Here is a 19,049-nt window from a genome sequence, read left to right on the forward strand (position 1 = left end):
TCCACACGGACATCAGTGTGCAAAGTAACATCGTGTCTTTGCCCGAATCACTTAGAGGACTGATTCTAATGGGACCCAAGTGTCTCCACGTGTGGTCCAGTCCATAAGTGGAAAATTTGCTTTTATGAATAACATGGTAGGATGGTTACCTACTATCCTGTACCTTTAACAGTCCATCTTATGTTTGTGAATGCGTATAAAATCCTATAGAATAACTATTTTGTTGAAGTGACAACTAAGCATTCATATGCTGGGGTGTAGCCTCAAAGTGTATTGATAAATGATTAGCTGTTTTATTTATGCATCGCCCCAGTTTTTAAACACACGTGTTAAATCATATTTGAATTAGTCCCTCTTGTAAAACAAGAGGAGAAATGACTAACCATATTTAAATGTGGTTAAGGTCGTTTTAAGGTACTGAAGAAAAAATGGGTTACTTGAAAATAATTGTATTGTGATATATTTTAATGTTTATGTACCAGAACAGTATATAAGAGGACTTCACTGTCATAAATCATTATTGAGTTACCAAATCTGTTTTTGAAGAATGCCCCTGAGAAGGGGAAAACACAATGAATGACCAAGAATATGACACAGAGTTTGACAGTCTCATTATTCTCTTAACATTAACCATAAATTTCCTGCCTTTCATAAATGATACTGAAATTTTGGAACACCACAGACTCATACAGGGTTGTCTTTGTTTTGTGATGATTTTGCCTAATGTAGTTTTGTATCTTGGTGGCTACTAATTGAATTGTTTGGTTGACAAATCAAAGTAATGGTTGCTCACCCTTTCAAAAGGACAGATTGTCTTACTTTGTTAATTTTTTAAGCATATTTGCCTACAGGGCTGGCTGAACAAACACCCTTTTCATATGCAAACATGTGCTAAGAAGGTTGCTTAGAAGGGGCAGACATTATATACATTCTCCAAACCAACGGTGGGGTGAAGAGTACAAGTTACCCAGTAGTCTAATTCAGCTGATTATTAGTGTGTATTAGGCATTCATCAAGAATGTCCTCCACACGTATTAACGCTTTATGGTATGAGAGGGTGTTGATGATGAGAGCAGGGCCATCGTAAGACAGACGTCTGCTGAGTCAAGGTAGAAATTGATGGCCCCATATCAGATGGATCCATCGCTTGGAAAAGTAGACGTTTTGTTCCCACTTGTTTTCCAATTTGAGGCAAATTTGGTGGAATGCTTCTTCAAAGCACCCTCACAAATGGAGTTGTGTCTGGGAAGGGTGATTTGTTTGGTGAGAGCTTAGCACACACTGTTATTTTGTATTTGCTTGTGGTTTTGTTGCTGGATACTGAGTTGGGAAAGATGGATGTGGGGTGGGAGGGGAGGGTGGGGGGTGGGAGGGGAGGGTGGGGGTGGAGGGGAAACACCAGACTGTTTGCCAATAGCTTGGATGATGGTGTGGAAAAAAAAAATTATCTTCTGCTGTCATCTGTTTCCATGAGAACCTGAAAATAAAGTTTAAAATAAGGAGTTTTGCTTCTGTTTAAACAGCCTCTGCGAGGGAAAGGCCCTATAGACCTCATTACAGTTGATTCCTTAATAGAGCTGCAGGACTCTCAGAACCCTTTTCAGTACTGGATAGTTAGTGTGCTTGAGAATGCTGGAGGAAGATTACGCCTTCGCTATGTGGGATTGGAGGACACTGAATCCTATGACCAGTGGTTGTTTTACTTGGATTACAGACTTCGACCAGTTGGTTGGTGTCAAGAGAATAAATACAGAATGGACCCACCTTCAGGTAAGGGGCGGGAGCTTCAGCCGTTCTCAAATGTTGTCGGAAGAGATGTGATTATTTTCCTGGGTGTCTCTCTGGAACATGTGTTAGCTCTGTGGTGTCTTTCCCATTTGTACTCGTGCGCAGGAAGTGTTTTAACTTGAAACACTCTGTTGTGAATGGAACCCAAGACCTCAATGAATAGTGTTCTGAAATGAGAAAGCAGAGCAGGAGGCTGTGGAAAAGCTGATCTGGTTCCTTTGGAATCACTGGTTTGGAAATAAAAGACCCAGTGCATGGCGACTTGACAATATTCTCTGCTTTTCTTTAGGAATTTGATAGTCTTGCAAGTAGGTTCTGAAATATTTGCCCTTCTACCCACGGCCATCCATCCATCTGTCCATTCATTCATCCATCCATCTACCCACTCACCCACTCATCCATCCATCCATTCATTCCCCCATCCAACCTTCTATCCATAGATTCATCTACCCACCCATTCATCCATCTGTAGATTCAAGTAAAATGCAGATTCAAATAAAATGCTTATCGTTACATTATCTGTCCTGACCTGGAAATAGCAAAAAAGAAAACCATCATGCTTTTTTCCGCTGGTGCATCATAGATTTTCAAATAGCTTCAAATACCTTGACGAATGCCTTTCCACAGATTTAATTGGGTAGAAGACGACATCATGCTTCCTGACATACCCAATTGGGCAAAAACCTCAGAGTTTACAAAAATAACCATTCTTGAATGTTTTCTACCTGCCAGGTGATTTTACATCTGTTAGGTTGTTTATTTTGATTCCAAAAAAGTGCTACATGTTTCGGGTGAATATTTCCTCTTATGGCAGAGAAAATTTGAGACTGAGTTTAAGCTACCTGTCTAAGATTGCACAGTTTTTTGGAGGAATGTGCTGGAATTCAGATTCCCAGGTCCCCTTCTTCTTCCACACAATTTCCCCTGCTGCCTCCTACTGGGCTTATCAACCTTTTTTGATAGATAGCTGTAGAACAAAAATGTTGGATTCTCATGGAATTAAAGATGCCAAGGAAGGAATACATCTTCCCAAATTTGCTGATTTTCATTCTGGTCAATTTCACAGGTTTACTGGAAGCCAAGAGTTGGCTCTTTCCTTCATTAAAATTGCCAGAGCCTTTCCCCTCCCATCTTAGTTGCCAGAGTTCTTCTTGAGAAGTGAAGCAGAGGAGTCATATTTCCCTTTTCCATCAGTCAAGAGCTTTAATTGAAAAGTGTCTTGGTTCTCCATGTCATGTGTTTGCATTTGTGTTGGATTTGACAGGCGTATAAACCTGTAACGTGGTATTTTATTAGTATTGTTCTTGTCAATGTTATGAGAAGCAGGCAAGAAATCCACTTATATCCTGAGTAGTCTGGGGATATGATTACAAATGAAAGGCCTGTCGGTTTTGTGAGGAGAGGCCTTAGCTCCCAAGGTTTGCCTTGGGATTCATGACCTAACAGGAGAAATTTATTTCGTGTAGAAAGTTGGGTGTGTAAATCTTAGTTCAGTATCTAATTGCTGTAAAATTTTAAGAGCAATATATAATTGCCAGTATAAATTTATAGCAAAGCAAAGGATGACTAATAGCTCTTAAACTCTGTGTAACGCCCCTCTCCTCTGCTCATACTCAATGGCCAGAATGGAAAGTGTCCCTCTAGAAACTAGGGAAATACTTGAATAAAGGAAGAGACCTCTCTCTCTAAGATAATTTGATGTTTTTATAGGACAAGAATAGACTGTATTTACTCATAGTAATTTTCTGACCATGAATTGTTCATTTCACTGAAGAGTTAAAGCCTTTGGGAAAGGTATTCCTCATCAAGAACTTATATTTTCAACATGTAAATTGTCAACAGGAAAGGCTGTGGATGGAAAGAAGAAATTAAAAGGTGAAAGGTCACCCCAAGTATGATTTTGAGTTCTTCAGATGCAATAGTTAGAAGATGAACTCTGACTTCTACCTGATTCAGCAGACCAACACCTGGGAATAGAATCTAGTCCTTTGGGTTTCTGTAAATTAGTTTCAGGACCCGATGTGACTTGTTAAACTACGATGGCAGTGCTCTTTCCTTGACCGAAGTCTAGGTGGGAGTCAGCTTTCAGGCTGGCACAGAAAGCACTAACTGTCTTATTCCCAAACACACTTAAGTAAATGAAAGTGTTCATTACTGACAGGTGGTAAGAAGTTGAGATGGAAGGGTGGGCAAGGAGGGCAGATAAGGGGCACTTTGGGTAGAGCGTCATCCCTTGGTATCCACAGGGGATTGGTTCCAGTATCCCCACAGATGCCAGAATCCAGTGATGCTCAAGTCCCTGGTATAAAATAACGCAGTACAGTTGACCTTCTGCATTTGCAGGTTTGATGTTCTGCGTCCGCCATCTTCCCATCCACAGGTTCCGTATTCTCAGGCTTCTCTATCCGCAGTCTCTGCCATCCTCGGGGGTCCTTCTGCCAAGGGTGGAATATTCAGGAACGGCAGGCCTGGAGGGCTGCCTGGACTTTGAGAGTGAGGCTGCGCCAGGTCACCCTATCCTCTTTGCTGAGCTGACAACTCCTTTCTTTTCCTGATACTTTCTGTTTCTTAAAGGACACAGTATTTCTCAACTCTTCAGTACAGGTAGAGGTATAGAAGTAGGTGGTAGATAGTACCTGTTGCGGAGAAGGCGATGGCACCCCACTCCAGTACTCTTGCCTGGAAAATCCCATGGATGGAGGAGTCTGGTAGGCTGCAGTCCATGGGGTCGCGAAGAGTTGGACATGACTGAGCAACTTGCCTTTCACTTTTCACTTTCATGCGTTGGAGAAGGAAATGGCAACCCACTCCAGTGTTCTTGCCTGGAGAATCCCAGGGACGGGGGAGCCTGGTGGGCTGCCGTCTAGGGGTCACGCAGAGCCGGACACGCAGTAGTAGTACCTGGCAAGTAGGTCTTGAAACACTGGAGAAGGTGCTGGCTGTTATGCTGTCTGCCAGCGAGAAGCCTGCATCCCATTTCTGGATGGAATCCGAGAACACGGGATGGTGGATGGGCGATTAAAGAGAGGGTGTGGCCACCCCACTCCACCCGCCATCAGGGGTGCAGGTGCTGAGGGGTAGGAGAGTCCAGCTTTAGCAAAGACCAGATGAGGGAACGGAAGATGGTGAAATGCCAGTGATCACGGGAGGGCAGTGGCTTCCTGCGTCCTTGGTGATTCAGGTGTTATCAGGGCGGGACGGGGAATCCACAGGTGCCCTTTCTTCAGTGCTGAATGGAAGGCAGAGCATGATTTGACAGATCTGGAGCTCTTTTTCCAGCCCCGCATCCCTGATGCCTCCCCTCATATGCTCATTTTCTGGCATGCGGCCTCCTCTGGGGTCCCCAACTTTTCTCTGTGTGTCTCCTCTTTTGGAAGACTGCTTTCTTATGCCCTCACTTCATCCAGAACTTGGATGCTGAACTCAAAGTGCATGGCCCAGTCTCTGCTGTGCCCCCTGACACCCTGTCTAGCACATAGTAGGTGCTCAGTAACTATGTGTCAAGTGAGTTGACTGAATACAAATTCAAACGTGTCTAGAAGACAGAAGGAAGGAATTAGCCAAGTCCACCTTCCAGGAACCAAATCATTGATGGGAGTTTGGAAGCCAATTTGGAGGGGAGAGCCTGGTGGAGATACCCCTAGACTGTGCTGTTCACTTTGCCCTGAAGTGTTAGTGGAGCTTCTGAGCAAGTAGAGATGCGATCTCTTTAACTCCTGGGACAGCTCCAGGATATGAGGTCTGTGGTGTTCAGGATGGGAATTTCTTCCTTTAAAAAGGTCTCCATGTGACTAGAGTTTGAGAAACCTGACAGAGGGGAAGGAACCTGGGCTTGGAGTCAGGGTCCAAGTGGGCCTCTCCTTCCACTTTGTCACTGGCCGCAGAGCGTCTGGGTGAGTTCCTCTACTTGGAACCTCAGTTTTCACATCTGTAAAATGGGAGTCTCGCCATGTTTGCTTTGCTGCTGTTACTCAGGTGATTGGTGTTTTCTAAATATTCAATCTGTGATTAGAGTATTAAGGTTGTATTTGATTTTCTAAGAAATTTAAGTAGGCTCTTGAGGTCCAGGGGTCATTGAGAGGCCCCACCTGCTTTTAATTTTTAAATTTATTTCAATTGGAATATAATTACTTTACAATATTGTGATGGTTTATGCCATACATCAATGTGCATAGGCCACAGGTATGCATGTATACGGAAGAAGGCAATGGCACCCCACTCCAGTACTGTTGCCCGGAAAATCCCATGGTTGGAGGAGCCTGGTAGGCTGCAGTCCATGGGGTCACACAGAGTCGGACACGACTGAAGCAACTTAGCAGCAGCAGCAGCATACATGTATACCCCCATCCTGAACCCCCCTCTCACCTCCCTCCCCCCGCATCACCTGCTTTTGTGTTTTTGGAGGTTTAGAAAGCAGATAGAATCTGACATGTTTTTGCAGAAACTAAAGAGATGAAACTTCTGAGGTTTAAGAAAAATCCTTAGATCCTTATCTCTATATTCTTTTGTATATCTTTTCCCTTCAAAATCTTTATGTCACCCACCCCCCCCCAATCCCCCCCCTTCTTTTTATTTTAGATAGTGCCTGGAGCTAGACGTTTCTCAATCTAATTCAGATGCTTCCTACATGAACTGTTTCTTATTCCAAAAACAGTCATTATTTTTTATCTTAGCTTGGGCTGCCTTAACAAAATACCATTGACTGAGGGGTTTGAGCCTTGGAAAACACAAATCCCCAGTTCTGGAGGATGGGAGTTCAGGGTTAGAGCATCAGCAGTGTTGAGTGCTGGTGAGGATTCTCTTCCTGATTTGTAGATGGCTGCCTTCTTGCTGGGTCCTCACCTGGCTGCCTCTTCTTCTTTTTTAATCTTCTGGCTGTGCTGCATGACATGTGGGATCTTATTTCTCCACCAAGGATCAAACCCACATCCCCTGCACTGGAAGCATGAAGCGTTAACCACTGGACCGCCAGAGAAGTCCCCTGTCCTCTTCTCTGTGTGTGCATGGAGATGTATATATATGTGTATCTCTATCTGTATGTTGACAGAGAGCGAGCGTGTACTTGAAACAGAGCTCTTTGGTATCTCCTTTTGCCAGGGCACTAATCCCATCACGGGGGCCTTACCCTCCTGACCCCATCTAAACCTAATTACTTCCCAAAGCTCCATGACATCAAGGGGTTAGGGCTTCAACATACAAATTTTGGGAGGACACAAGCATTCAATCCACAGTACTTCCCAGCGTCTATGAAGAAGCACAGTCGAGCCTTTCCTCACTGATCCGAGGCTGGTGGAGAAGGAGGGAGTGGGGGGATGTGGGGTGCATAAATAAAGAGGACTGCCCCTCCAAGCCTGTGCTTACCTCAGCCTGTGAGATGAGTATTTCACTCGTCCCTTTTCCTCCTGCGCTTTCCATGAGATGGATGGCCAGTCTGCAGAGGTGGACACCTCGTTTTCACTTAGGTTTCTAGTTCAAGATGAGTCAGGCCGGGTTTTAATTGCCTCTTAACTTCTTACCAACAGAAATGGACATGATACACTCTTTAATTACCAGCAACACGATCACTTTAAAAACATGTTTTATGTTCTTTTAATGGTGCTATTTATTGTCCATAAACTTACTGGCATAACCAAGTACCTCTCGGTCTAATGAAACACACATACAGACTATTGTTCTCTGCTTGTTGAAACTAGGAGGTGTTTAGCTTCTGCAGGTGGCTGAGGGTACTGACAAAACTGCAGCTAATTTTTCACCTTTTAAGACAGTGTGCCCTGCCGTGGGATTAAATTCTGTATTAGAATTTAATATCCTCAGCATGAAGGCAAAGCATCTTGAGATTGTAGGACAGAGATGAAAGTCTGGCAAGATCTCCTAGGTATCTTTCTTCATTCCAGCTGCTATAACAGATGGGAAAGAGGGGCTTATAAACAAGAGACATTGATTTCTCCCAGCTCTGGAGGTTGGATGTCCAAGATCTGGGCACCAACAGATTCAGTGTCTGATGAGGACCTACTTCCTGGTTTGTAGACGTGTCTTCTCACTGTGTTCTCACCTGGAGGAAAGGGTAGGGATCTTTCTGGGGTCTCTCTTATAAAAGGACACTGATTCCATCCTGGGAGGTCCACTCTCATGATCTCGTCACCTCCCAGTGGCCCCAGCTCCTAAGGCCATCACCTTGAGTATTTCAACATGAATTTTAGGGGGACCTATATTCAGATCAAAGTACTAGGCTTTATGACACTTCTCTCTGGTTTGCTTGAACAGATATGGCATCAGGTGGACTCAGCCCCCTGGGGTGACACGACTGGTCCAGTCCTGTTCTGCCAGCTGTCAGGAGGGCTGTGAGCATTTCTCTGAGCCCCAGAGAAATCGCTGCCCATCTCCTTGCTCAGATCTGAGTTTGGACCTGACCATGTTGGGTTTTCGTTGCTCTGGTCCTCAATAATTTTTTTTTAAATTTTTTGGTTAATTAAAGGTTTCTCTTTACCTTTCTTTGGTTAAATATGGTTTCTCTTACCTTTCTCTTCAGAGGTAAAGATTACATTAATTTATGTAATAATTTGTCAGACCATAATCCCACTCGTTCAATTTCAGCATATTATTTGGTGATACTCAGCAGCCCTTTTATCTTAGTATTTAAAAAAATTTTTTTTGTTGGAATCTAGTTACTCAGCCTTGGGTAATTTTTAACGACTCTTTTTTTACCCTCCTCTCTGTCTCAGGGGCTCCTCCTGCCTCAAGAGTCCTCAGTTACAGACCTTGGGAGTTCAGGGAGCGGTACTTTCTCTTCTTTTTTCTCTCCCTGTATGTCTGCAGACCTTCCTTTAACCTTGTCTTTAGAAGTCACTCTCCTTTTGTATGATTTGGTTCTCCTTTTATTACAACATCGAGCTCCCCATCGACCTGCTTCCAGAACCCTAGAAAAGTGGGTTTGTTTTACTTAGGAAGTCCAGCATCTTGTTTGTTGTTCCCTCCTGCCCCCGCCTGTTGGGGCTTCCCTGGTGCCTCAGTGGTAAAGAATTCGCCTGCAATGTGGGAGACGTGGGTTCGATCCCTGGGTTGGGAAGATCCCCTGGAGGAGGGCATGGCGACCCACTCCGGTATTCTTGGCTGGAGAATCCCCATGGACAGAGGAGCCTGGTGGGCTACAGTCCACGGGGTCACAAAGGGATGGACAGGACTGAGCGACTGAGCACGTTTGGCGCATCTGACCCCTCTGCAGCTGCTGCGCTTGGTGTCCTCTGGGCTGTGCTTCAGAAACCTGAACTGCCTTCCTCTTTCCTGAGGTTCTGATGCAGCGCCCTGAGCTGGAGCACCAGTGCATCCCAGGGAATCCCCCTCACCCTCCCGGGACACTTCATAAGGCTCCGTGAATTGGTCCCTCTTCCTTTTTTGTGGGACCTTGTGATAAGTAATTTATCCCTCTGGCCCCCCCGCCTTCTCACCTGTGGAGGCTGGAGGGACCATTCTCTGCAAAGGTGTTTATTGGGAGAGTGGCTAACTATATTCCCCTGAATGTGTCTACCAAAAAGAATCTCATTCTATTTTTGCTCTGATACTGAAATACCAAATTGGGGGAAAGAATTCTGCAGAGGTGTAAGAGCATAAATAAGAGGCTAGGAAGGATTATAGACAATTTACATAAATAGAGTCTGTCCTGTCATTAAGTATCCTTTATGGGACTTGACATAGCTGACAAGACTGACGGTAGGCAGGGCATTGATAACCTGGCCCCTCTGGTAGCACCGCATGCCCACCATAATTGTGATAGTCTGCAAAGACCGAATAAACTGCTAAAACACAGGCAATTCAAGCTCAAGGTGAGTTCAGACGCTATGAGCATCAAAATATATGGCTGCCTGCTAAAAAGCAGACATGCAAGAAATTAAAAATACAGCCCCAAAGGCTTAATGTTGCCTTTTAACTGTGCTCAAATTGATATTCATATCCTAGCTATCTGTCTGAAGTAGCCTGAGTTGATATAGCGAAGGTATAAACATATCTCCTTCAAGTGAGTGCTTCCGCAAATCCTGTTTTGATAAGGTCTTAAATCTGTTGAGATCAGATCATAAAATTCCCCTGCAGTTTCAGCAACTGGTAAAAACAGCGCTCACCAATTTTGTTCTTCTAATTTTGTATTCAGACAGTGTAACCTCCCTTCGTAAATCCCTTCTCCCCACCGTGGGCAGAAACATGGGCACCATGTGATGTGTTAGCAACATTTCAAGTACAAATATTAAACTTGGTTGGTAAATTTTAATCTACCTTTTCATAATTTCCTGGCTTATGTGGACTATTTTTAGCATATGAGAGCTTAGAGATTTAGTGAGTAATAGGCTGTACTAACCGAAAACGCCAGGCAAGAGTCTTTTCTTATTTAGAAACTTACCAGATAATAAGTTCTTCATCATTGGATATGACTTCCCCGGTGATGTGTGGAATTTGGGGCTGAGGATGGATGAAGGTGTGATGAACGTGACGTATTCCATCAAATTACATACAGAATGCATGCAGGTAGTCCCTGAAGAAGAGCCCTGTTAAGTCGATTCTTTATTTCGGATCGCAGAATCCCAAGTTGCTATTTAACTCAAGGAAATCTCTTTAGCAGGTGGCTTTTTATGGCGGGCAGGGTGTGAATGCTTACGGCTGCTGAGCCTGCCAAGTTATTATGAAACCCTGAGAAGATAAAATTGAGCAAAGAACCACCCGGTAGAACGTTTCAGCCCTTAAACTCTTATGTGATTTGCTGTTGATACAGAAATCTATCCTTTGAAGACGGACTCAGAGTGGAAACGTGCTCTGGAGAAATCTCTTATTGACGCTGCTAAGTTTCCTCTTCCAATGGAAGTGTTTAAGGTAAGATGTTGATTCCTTGCAATTTATCTACTCTTTTCAAGAATAAACCCTGTTTTAAGGAGTTGCCTGCCTCCCAGTACTTCCGCTATTTAAAAAGCTACCTTCTTGACTGGTGTTCATTTTAACTGTTTAAAACGCTGTCTGTTCCATTTCGCTCGGTTTTGTAATCTTCCCAAATACCCACGTTCCAAGATAATGCCTAGAACCTTTTTATTAAATAATTAATAAGTATATTATGAGATAATCCGAATCTGACTAAATTTTTTTTTTCAAGATTTACAGGTTTTTTTTTTCTGTCATATAAGATTATAGAAATCTCATTTTCACCTTCTTACTCCTTACCAAAGAAACCAAAGAAAATAGAGCAATCTAATTTTGTTATTTGTTTGATAAAAAAATGTTGTTTCCCATGATGGCTCAGACAACTCCTGGCTCTGGGTAACCAGATCCCTGACTTTGGTGTTAACCATGTCCTTGCGTGTCCGTGTCCTGTTACTACCTACCTATGTTTTCCTTAACGTTACACGACTTACTCTTGACCATGTACATGAGGAGCAAGACCAGCCCTGATTGTTGGAGGAGACGGCATTTTCTTGCTCTCTGGAGTGGAGATAGCCGGACATGGCCTGGGTGCTAAACAGGCCTCACCTTCCACTGAGTTTTCAGGGAAGTTAGGTAGGCACAGTCCTGAGCTAATCTTGGGGAGCTAGTTGGATCATCAGCCAGACTGCATCCTGAACTGCAGGTGCTGGACATCCCTTAGTGACACAGATTGCAGTCCGCGGCTTACAGTCTCTGCTTGTCCACCTCCGGTTCTCAGAACACACCCAGCACCGCATTTCTGTGCAATGACTCGAACCTTCCCATCTGCTCTGGGCAGCGGGGCCTCAAGTTGGCCCTGGGACCTTCTGCAGAGCGTGGTCAGGACGAGTCAGGTGTCATTAACAATCTGGAGCTGGCTTACTCTGCCGTTTTGTCCTCAGGTTACGAAGATGATAAAATACAGCCCAGCCTCTCGTACTGGCAGCCTGCCCTGCCCTCATCCTGAGGGACTGAAAGAGTTGTGATTCTATCTCCGTACGTCTCTGATAGCTTGGGTCTAGAATTCTAGGTCGGCTGTCCCTTTTGTCGAGAATCCGGAGTTACTCATTCTTCCTTTCCTCCTCTGGCACCGTATATTCTCTTTTTCTCCACTCTTCTGAAATTTCACGACAGTTGACCTTTATAGGTGTCTGTGTCCATCCAGAGTGCAGGGTACGTTGGGTGACCGCCACTCACGCCTTTTAATTTTAGAGGTGTTTCTTCTCAAGTCCTGTCTTCCGTCTCTCTTATTTTCTTCACCTGTGACTATGTGGATGTGGGGCTCTCAGCCTGGCACTGTAACTTTTTTCCCTTCATTTCAGTTTTTCGTCTTCGGCTCCGTCTGCTCTGCTGTCAGATGTTTTCTCCACTCACGTGTGCTGTTGTGTTTCCACGAGCACTTGTTTGGCATTTTTTTCTGTGACTGCTCCTGTTTATGGCCTCCTGTTCTTTCAGCCTGGAATCATGAGTGTTTCTTGTTGGAATTATTGACTTTGTCAAGTTTTTTTTTTCTCCCGGAATAGTTTGCTTTCTCCACGTTGCTTCTGGTTTCTGCCATTCTCGCTCGAGGCTGTCCTTGGGTGTCTGAGAACCCTTCACTGTGCCCTGGAGTAAGAGGGAGATGTGCATGCTGAGGGCGGGCTGGGCCGTGTAGCAGGACCTCCTTTGTACAGGAGCCTCTTCTTTGTATGATGATTTTTTCTCTTTAGCTGATTTCCGAGGAGGAGAATTTCAACTTCCCACCAGGGGTTCAGGTCCAGCTGCCTGCGTTCTAGAAGCTGAGTAGCAGAAAGAGGGCTCGGGGTTTCCACCTTGAGTTTGTATGTACCTGCACCCACAGACTAGGGGCCACCTGCTTCATCCTCTTCACAGGAGACTTGGGGACCCCTGGTCTGTAGAGTTGGGGAGGGAAGGATGCCTGGGGTCTGACTGCTTCTCAGAAATCCCCCCACGCTTCTTGCTTTATCACCTTCCATTCACCCGCAGTTTGAGACATACCTGCTGTTACTGGTTTCTGAGCCTTCTGAAGGTTCTGCCCTGTTCATAGGACTGGGTCTCAGCTCTCCTGCAGGAGGCTTATTTGGCTCTGTTGAGCAAGTTTAGTTATTCCTTGTTCATGTGTGTTTTAGCTTCTCTTGTTTTTTTTTTTTTTTTCTTTTGGCTGCACCGAGCAGCATGTGGGATCTTCGTTCCCCGATCAGGGATTGAACCCACTTCCCCTGCAATGGAGTCTTAGCCACATTCTGTCTTACTGGCCTGCCAGGGAGGTCCTTAGCTTCGGTTCTTTAGTTGCTGATTGAGTGGCTTTGTGTCTTTAAAAGACTTTACTATAATTTTGGTTAGCATCTAGGAAGAGGTGAAATTAATGTGGGTTTTTAATCTGCCATCTTTATCCGGGACTTCCCTTTTTTTAAAGTCTTGTAGCTTGGACTGTAGGGTAAAGTTCTCATGTCATTCATTCAGTGAAACATAACTCCTGGCCTATACTTTAAGTGGGAAAAGATTTTAAATTCTTTTCCCACTTAAAGTATTACAGAATATTGAGCAGAGTTCCCTGTGCTGTACAGTCGCTGCTTTAAAGAGTAGATACTGAATATTTTCTGTTTTTCACAGGGCCTAAGGGTGTATGGAGTGGCAAGTCATATTCAGTAAATATTTCTCAAATATGGAATGAATTCTTGAACAGACAAATTCATTTTACTCGTTGATTTGAAATATTTTGAGTTAGTAATATATGAATAGTCACAGAGTCATTGGATATGCAGATTTATTGTTTAGAATTATGAACACCAAGACTCAAAATATATAAACATTAATAATTCTTATATATTTTTAGGAGATACCCAGGTGGTGCTAGTGGTAAAGAACCTGCCTGTCAATGTAGGAGATGTGAAAGACATGGGTTCTAACCCTGGGTCGGGAAGATCCCCTGGAGGATGGTGTGGCAACCCACTCCTGTATTCTTGCCTGGGAAATCCCATGACTAGAGGAGCCTGGCGGGCTGCAGTCCTTGGGGTTGTAAAGAGTCAGACATGACTGAAGCAACACAGCACACATGTATATTTTTAACTAATAATTAACTTGTTAGCTGTTTATTAAGTAGCTACTCTGCATAGTGCTCTTGACCCAGTTCCAAGGTTTCATAACTGTTTATATTTTTCTCAAAAACACCAGTTACCTCCTTCTCTCACTTTAATGTTTTCTATTAGAAACCATGTTATTTTCATGGAGTACCTGAGAATCGTCCTCATCCTCAGTATTTTGTTTATAATTAACAGTTGCTTTTTAAAAATTATTCTATCTTGGAGTATAGTTGAATAACCATGATGTATTAGTCTCAGGTGTACAGCAAAATGATTCAGTTACACATATACATGTGTCTATTCTTTTTAAAATTCTTTTCCCACTTAAAGTATTACAGAGTATTGAGCAGAGTTCCCTGTGCTGTACAGTCGCTGCTTTAAAGAGTAGATACTGAATGTTTTCTGTTTTTCACAGGGCCTAAGGGTGTATGGAGTGGGCACTTAATAAATAAAAATTGGCTGAATTGAAAATTCTGTGTTCTTAAGCTTATGAAACCCTTTCATAAATGTTACCTTTTATTTCAGTTTGGTGGAAAAGAAAGGGGAAATTTTCTGAACCAGACTTTGTATGCAGTGAATGTTTGTACGGTTAATTTTGAAATCCTGAGAACGACCACCGTGTTAGTTTCCAAAGACCGTTGTAATAACGTACCACAAGCTGTGTAGCTGAAAACAACGGACATGCACTTTGTCACGGTCGTGGAGACTGCAGTGAATACCCAGGTGTCGGCAGCGTGCCCCCCAGAAGGCTTTGAGGGAGAAGGGTCCCTGGAGTCTGTCCTCACTTCTGGGGGCTGCCCACGGTCCTTGCTGTTGCTTGGATGTGACTGCAGCCGAAGCCCAGTCTCTGCCTCCCTCTGCATGTGGCCTTCTCCCTGCGTGTCTGTCCAGATTTCCCCTGTGGGGTCACTGACCGTTCAGTGTGGGCCCGTGCTGATGCCTCGTGACCTCCGCTTCACTTGAGAGCAGCAGCAGGGACCCTTTTTCTGAACCAGGTCAGATTCGCAGGTTCTTGGTGGATGTGCCTTTTTTTTTTAAAGAGATGCGGTTCCACCCAGGACAACCATATTTCATGTATGTACAGTAATCTCAGAAACCACAGAGTAGTATTTTCTACTGAGTAATTCCACATGCATGGAGGTAAATTATTCAGATATGTTACATGGGGGCATGGATGAGATTCAAACTCTCTTAGCAGTTGAATTAAAACAAGAGACAATTTATTGCCCTTGATTTGAGAGAGGACATTAAATGATTTTCGGATGCCATATTTTACTGAGAATTCTAACTTCCCTATTTGAAAAGTGCAGATAAATTTCAAAACGTATCTTCAGAAGAAACATAAATAGTTAATGAAATGAGTGCTAAAAATGGGGAAGGGATTAAAAAAATATTTTTTGTTATTGGAAAATAGTGAACTTTTGTTCTTGAAAACCAGTCTCATCATTTAGAGACCCAATAGATTTGATAAAGACTAATCCCCAAAACAATACTAATTTATTTGAGAGAAAATATTACATATATATTCCTGTGCTACAAATCAGCAAGGCCTCTCACTGGCTTTTTTTTTAAACATTTTATGTTACCTTTGTAAGCCATCATATATTTACGATACATCCCACTGTCAGATAAAGTGAAATGCCCCAGTTTCAATGAAAACTTTTTACTTTTGTCTTCACAAGGGACTACCAGGGTGGGTTTCTCTTAAGAGTTTTTTTGTCATGAAAAATGAAGGACAGGGCTAAATCAGTTTTTGTCCAGTGATTTCTTACCTGCTTCAGTTCTAATTCAGGAAGTATGTATTAAAATATAAAGAGTGGATTTGAGGGAATTTAGTTAAGTTTTAAAAATAGGACCAAGGGAGACTAGACCGTAAGAATCTAATGATAATCAATGTAGTGTTTCATATATGAGACACTCATAAGCCTTTTATAATTACTGCTGCTTTTCATTTTCTGCAGTTCTTATAAATAAATCGTAATCTGCCATGGTGACCCCTCTTGTTTGCAAATGTTAAATTACAGAGGTTTCACGGACAACTCCCATGTACATCAAAAAGACCTGCAAATGAGAAACAGCAGTTCCTAATTTGCCAGGTGATTGAAATACAGGCCCTTTTTCCTTAGAGGAATACAGATGCTCAGCCCAGGAACAGCAGGGACTTTCAGAGCACCTCATTCGTGACCACACCTCGTAATTGCAAGGGAAGAACGTTCTTTGAAATGTCACTAAGGTCCATTCTTCATTTTTACCTCATTCGTGACCACACCTTGTAATTGCAAGGGAAGAACGTTCTTTGAAATGTCACTAAGGTCCATTCTTCATTTTTACCTCTTAAAGAAGCGAAATTGTTTGAATACTTTTTTCCATTTGTTAACAGCAACAAAAAAAGCTTAAATCCTCAATGTGAAATGCGGAAGAAGCTATTTAGAGACATGCGGGAGAGTCAAGGGAGCTCTAAGTGAAGAACTGAGGTGGGGGCCGGAAACCCCAGCATGCTTCCCAGGTCAGGGCCTCGGATCTGCCCCTACCCCCTCCTCGGTTTGGTAGTTCATCAGGACTCAAGGTTGCTGTAATCACGGCTGTGGTTTATTACAGTGAGGGATCCAGCAGGCAAGGGGCTTCCCTGGTGGCCTGGTGATAAAGAATCTGCCTGCCAACCCTGGAGACGTGGGTTCCATCCCTGATCCACGAAGATCACACATGCCAGGAGTAACTAAGCCCGTGTACCACGACTATTGAGCCTGTGCTTTAGAGCCCAGGAGCTGCAACTGCTGAAGCCAGTGAACCCTATCTAGAGCCTGTGCTCTGCAGCAAGAGAAACCACTGCCATGAGAAGCCCATGCACCTCAGCTAGAGAGCAGCCCCGAGCTCCCACAGCTAGAGAGCCCACGTAACAACGAAGACCCAGCACAGCCAAAAACAAGTAAAATTAGGGAAGAAAAAAAAGCTTCCTTAAAAAGAATAAAAGACAGCTGGCAAAATCAGCAAAGACAATGAATGCAGTGAATGCTGGAAACCCCCCCACACACGCTTCTTTACCTAGAGTCCTCTTCCAGAGAAAGTGCACAGGATGGTCTTAATTCCTCCCGCAGCACGTTGGCCCAACATGTCCTGGGGGTGCTCGGGAGAGACTCAGGGTGTCGGGGCAGTCATGGGGGGCAGGCAGTTGTAGGTGCCCTTTGCCCAGCAGGCACCCATCTTCCGGCCGCCTGGAGGGAAACTAGAGGTGTTGCTATACACTGTATGGTTGGTACAAACTGTGGGTGCAGTGGGCCACTCTTATATTTAGGGAAGACTTCACGTCCTTGTTGGGTCCTGTTAACCTGCCTCCTGACCCTGGAGGCAGGCCTTTCTCAGGCCTGCTTCCTGTGCCTGTTCTTGTCTGCACGCCTCCATTCTGCTCGTCTAGGAGCCTCTTGGCTCTGCTGGAAGAATCCAGAATCCTGAGTCCACTCACCCTTCACTGTGTCCGCCACCAGCACCCTAGTCCAAGCCACCATCCTCCCTGGACTCTTGCATCCATCTCAGAATTTGTTTCTGGGCTTGTTCACTCATGGCCCCTCTGCAGTCTGTTCTGAGAGCAGCCAGACGGATTGTTCTGAAACAGGATTCAGATCATGTCACTCCTCTGCTGTGTGGTTCCTGATCAGACCCCGTGTGATGCTGGGATCCCCATGTGCTCTCTGAGCACCTCTGCTGCTCACAGGCCTCATCAGCTCTGCTCTGCCACCAGCCTCTGCCATCTGTCCAGGGCACAGAGATGCCCGTTCACAGGCCTTTGCGGTGATTCTCTACTTGGAGCGTGATTTCCCCTTCTCACCCCCCTCACTGTCTTCAAGTCTCTGCTTAAAGTCAGAAAAAGCATCCTCACGCCATCTCCCCAGCCTTGCAGCCTGCTTGGCGTTTATCTCCTGACGCCGTCTGCATCAGGTTGCTTTCTCTGGGTCTGCTCCATTTCTTCTCCCTGGAATGTACGCTCCATGAGAGCATGCTTCTATTTTCATGAGCTGGCGCCTTGAACACTTCAGCCATAGGAAGCACTCAGTACGTCTTCTTGAGTAGGCTAGTGAAGACATAAGTACAAGTCTCTACTTGGATAAAAGTTCCCATCCATCGTGGCTGCCTTGACCAGCTTCCCATCAATACATGTGGCCGTGGTGGAGGTTAAAGGGGTTCAAGGTCGTGAGAGCTGAGGCTTTGACTTTGTCAGGACTCACAGCAGGTAAAAGGTGTGCCTGGTGGAGTGCTTGGATAAGACTCCCAGTCTCCTGGTGACCCCCTCACAGCTCAGCCTCTGTCGTCTCTGACTTGGGTAGCGGTTGAACGGATCCAAAGTTATGTATCTGTAACTGACAACGCGTTATAGATGTTAAGTGCCCTTGACATCTGTAAATAAGGGGCTTCTACTAAGGACAAAGTGGTAAGTTAAGCCTAGTTTGGTTTCATCTTAGGTGATGCCTGTCTCACTTTTCATTGCTCCTTGTTTTCCCATAAGTTCATGTTTGATAAACAGAGAGAAGGGACCACTGAGAAAAGGCTAATTGAGAAAAAAAGATACTCTGTGTGGCCATTGTGATTTTTTTTTTCCCCACAGACACATAAAGACAGACATTCCGTGCATGCATTTCTTCACCGCTCAGAGTGTACAGGCTGTGCTCGTAACACATGGAACAATCCACATCTGGTATTTCTTTAGCTCTTTCCAACTTTGAATTATGTACCTGTTGGTGTGTTTGTCAACTTAACCCTTAGTTAAGATGAGAAACCCTCGTCTGTTTTCTCATCTGAGACCAAGGTCACAGGCCAGAGAGAGAAGGTCAAGAGTAGCCAAGAGAGCTTTCCTTTCTCATTCTGTCTGGTGTGGCCGAAGGGGTAAGAGACAGTGTGAACTGCTGTTACCACAGGTTGTCAGGTTACGGTTTCTATGGCGACCGACTTCTTCCCTTCTTGGGCAGCTAGATACAGCAACACCATAAGACTTGTAGCTGAATTTGGCCTTCAGGTGGGACCCTTGGATTCTTCCTGAATTTGCTCGAGGCCCCCTCTGTAGGGCCCGAACTTAATTTCTTGAGCATGACAGTCCCTGTTCCAGCCAGCAGCATGTCTGATACCAAATAATGAAGCAGTACTTTGGCCACCTGATGTGAAGAGCCAGCTCGTTGGAAAAGACCCTGATGCTGGGAAAGATTGAGGGCAAAAAGAGAAGGGGGGCGGCAGAGGATGAGATGGTTAGATAGC

At 44.4% G+C, this 19,049-nt stretch overlaps 1 protein-coding gene across 5 annotated transcripts in view; it reads left to right on the forward strand.

The window, feature by feature from the left end:
* The window catches only part of SFMBT2 (Scm like with four mbt domains 2), a 211,521-nt gene that overhangs the window by 111,147 nt on the left and 81,325 nt on the right, over positions 1 to 19,049 (forward strand). For 4 of the 5 annotated variants that reach the window (XM_061435755.1, XM_061435754.1, XM_061435756.1 and 1 more), the window contains 2 exons: positions 1,524 to 1,770; positions 10,547 to 10,644. In XM_061435755.1, the coding sequence (XP_061291739.1) occupies positions 1,524 to 1,770; positions 10,547 to 10,644 (345 nt within the window). The remainder of the gene's footprint in view (positions 1 to 1,523; positions 1,771 to 10,546; positions 10,645 to 19,049) is intronic. The other variant, XM_061435757.1, reaches the window with a different exon arrangement.

The sequence above is a fragment of the Bos javanicus genome, chromosome 13 (genome assembly GCF_032452875.1).
Source record: "Bos javanicus breed banteng chromosome 13, ARS-OSU_banteng_1.0, whole genome shotgun sequence".
Taxonomy (NCBI): Eukaryota; Metazoa; Chordata; class Mammalia; order Artiodactyla; family Bovidae; genus Bos; species Bos javanicus.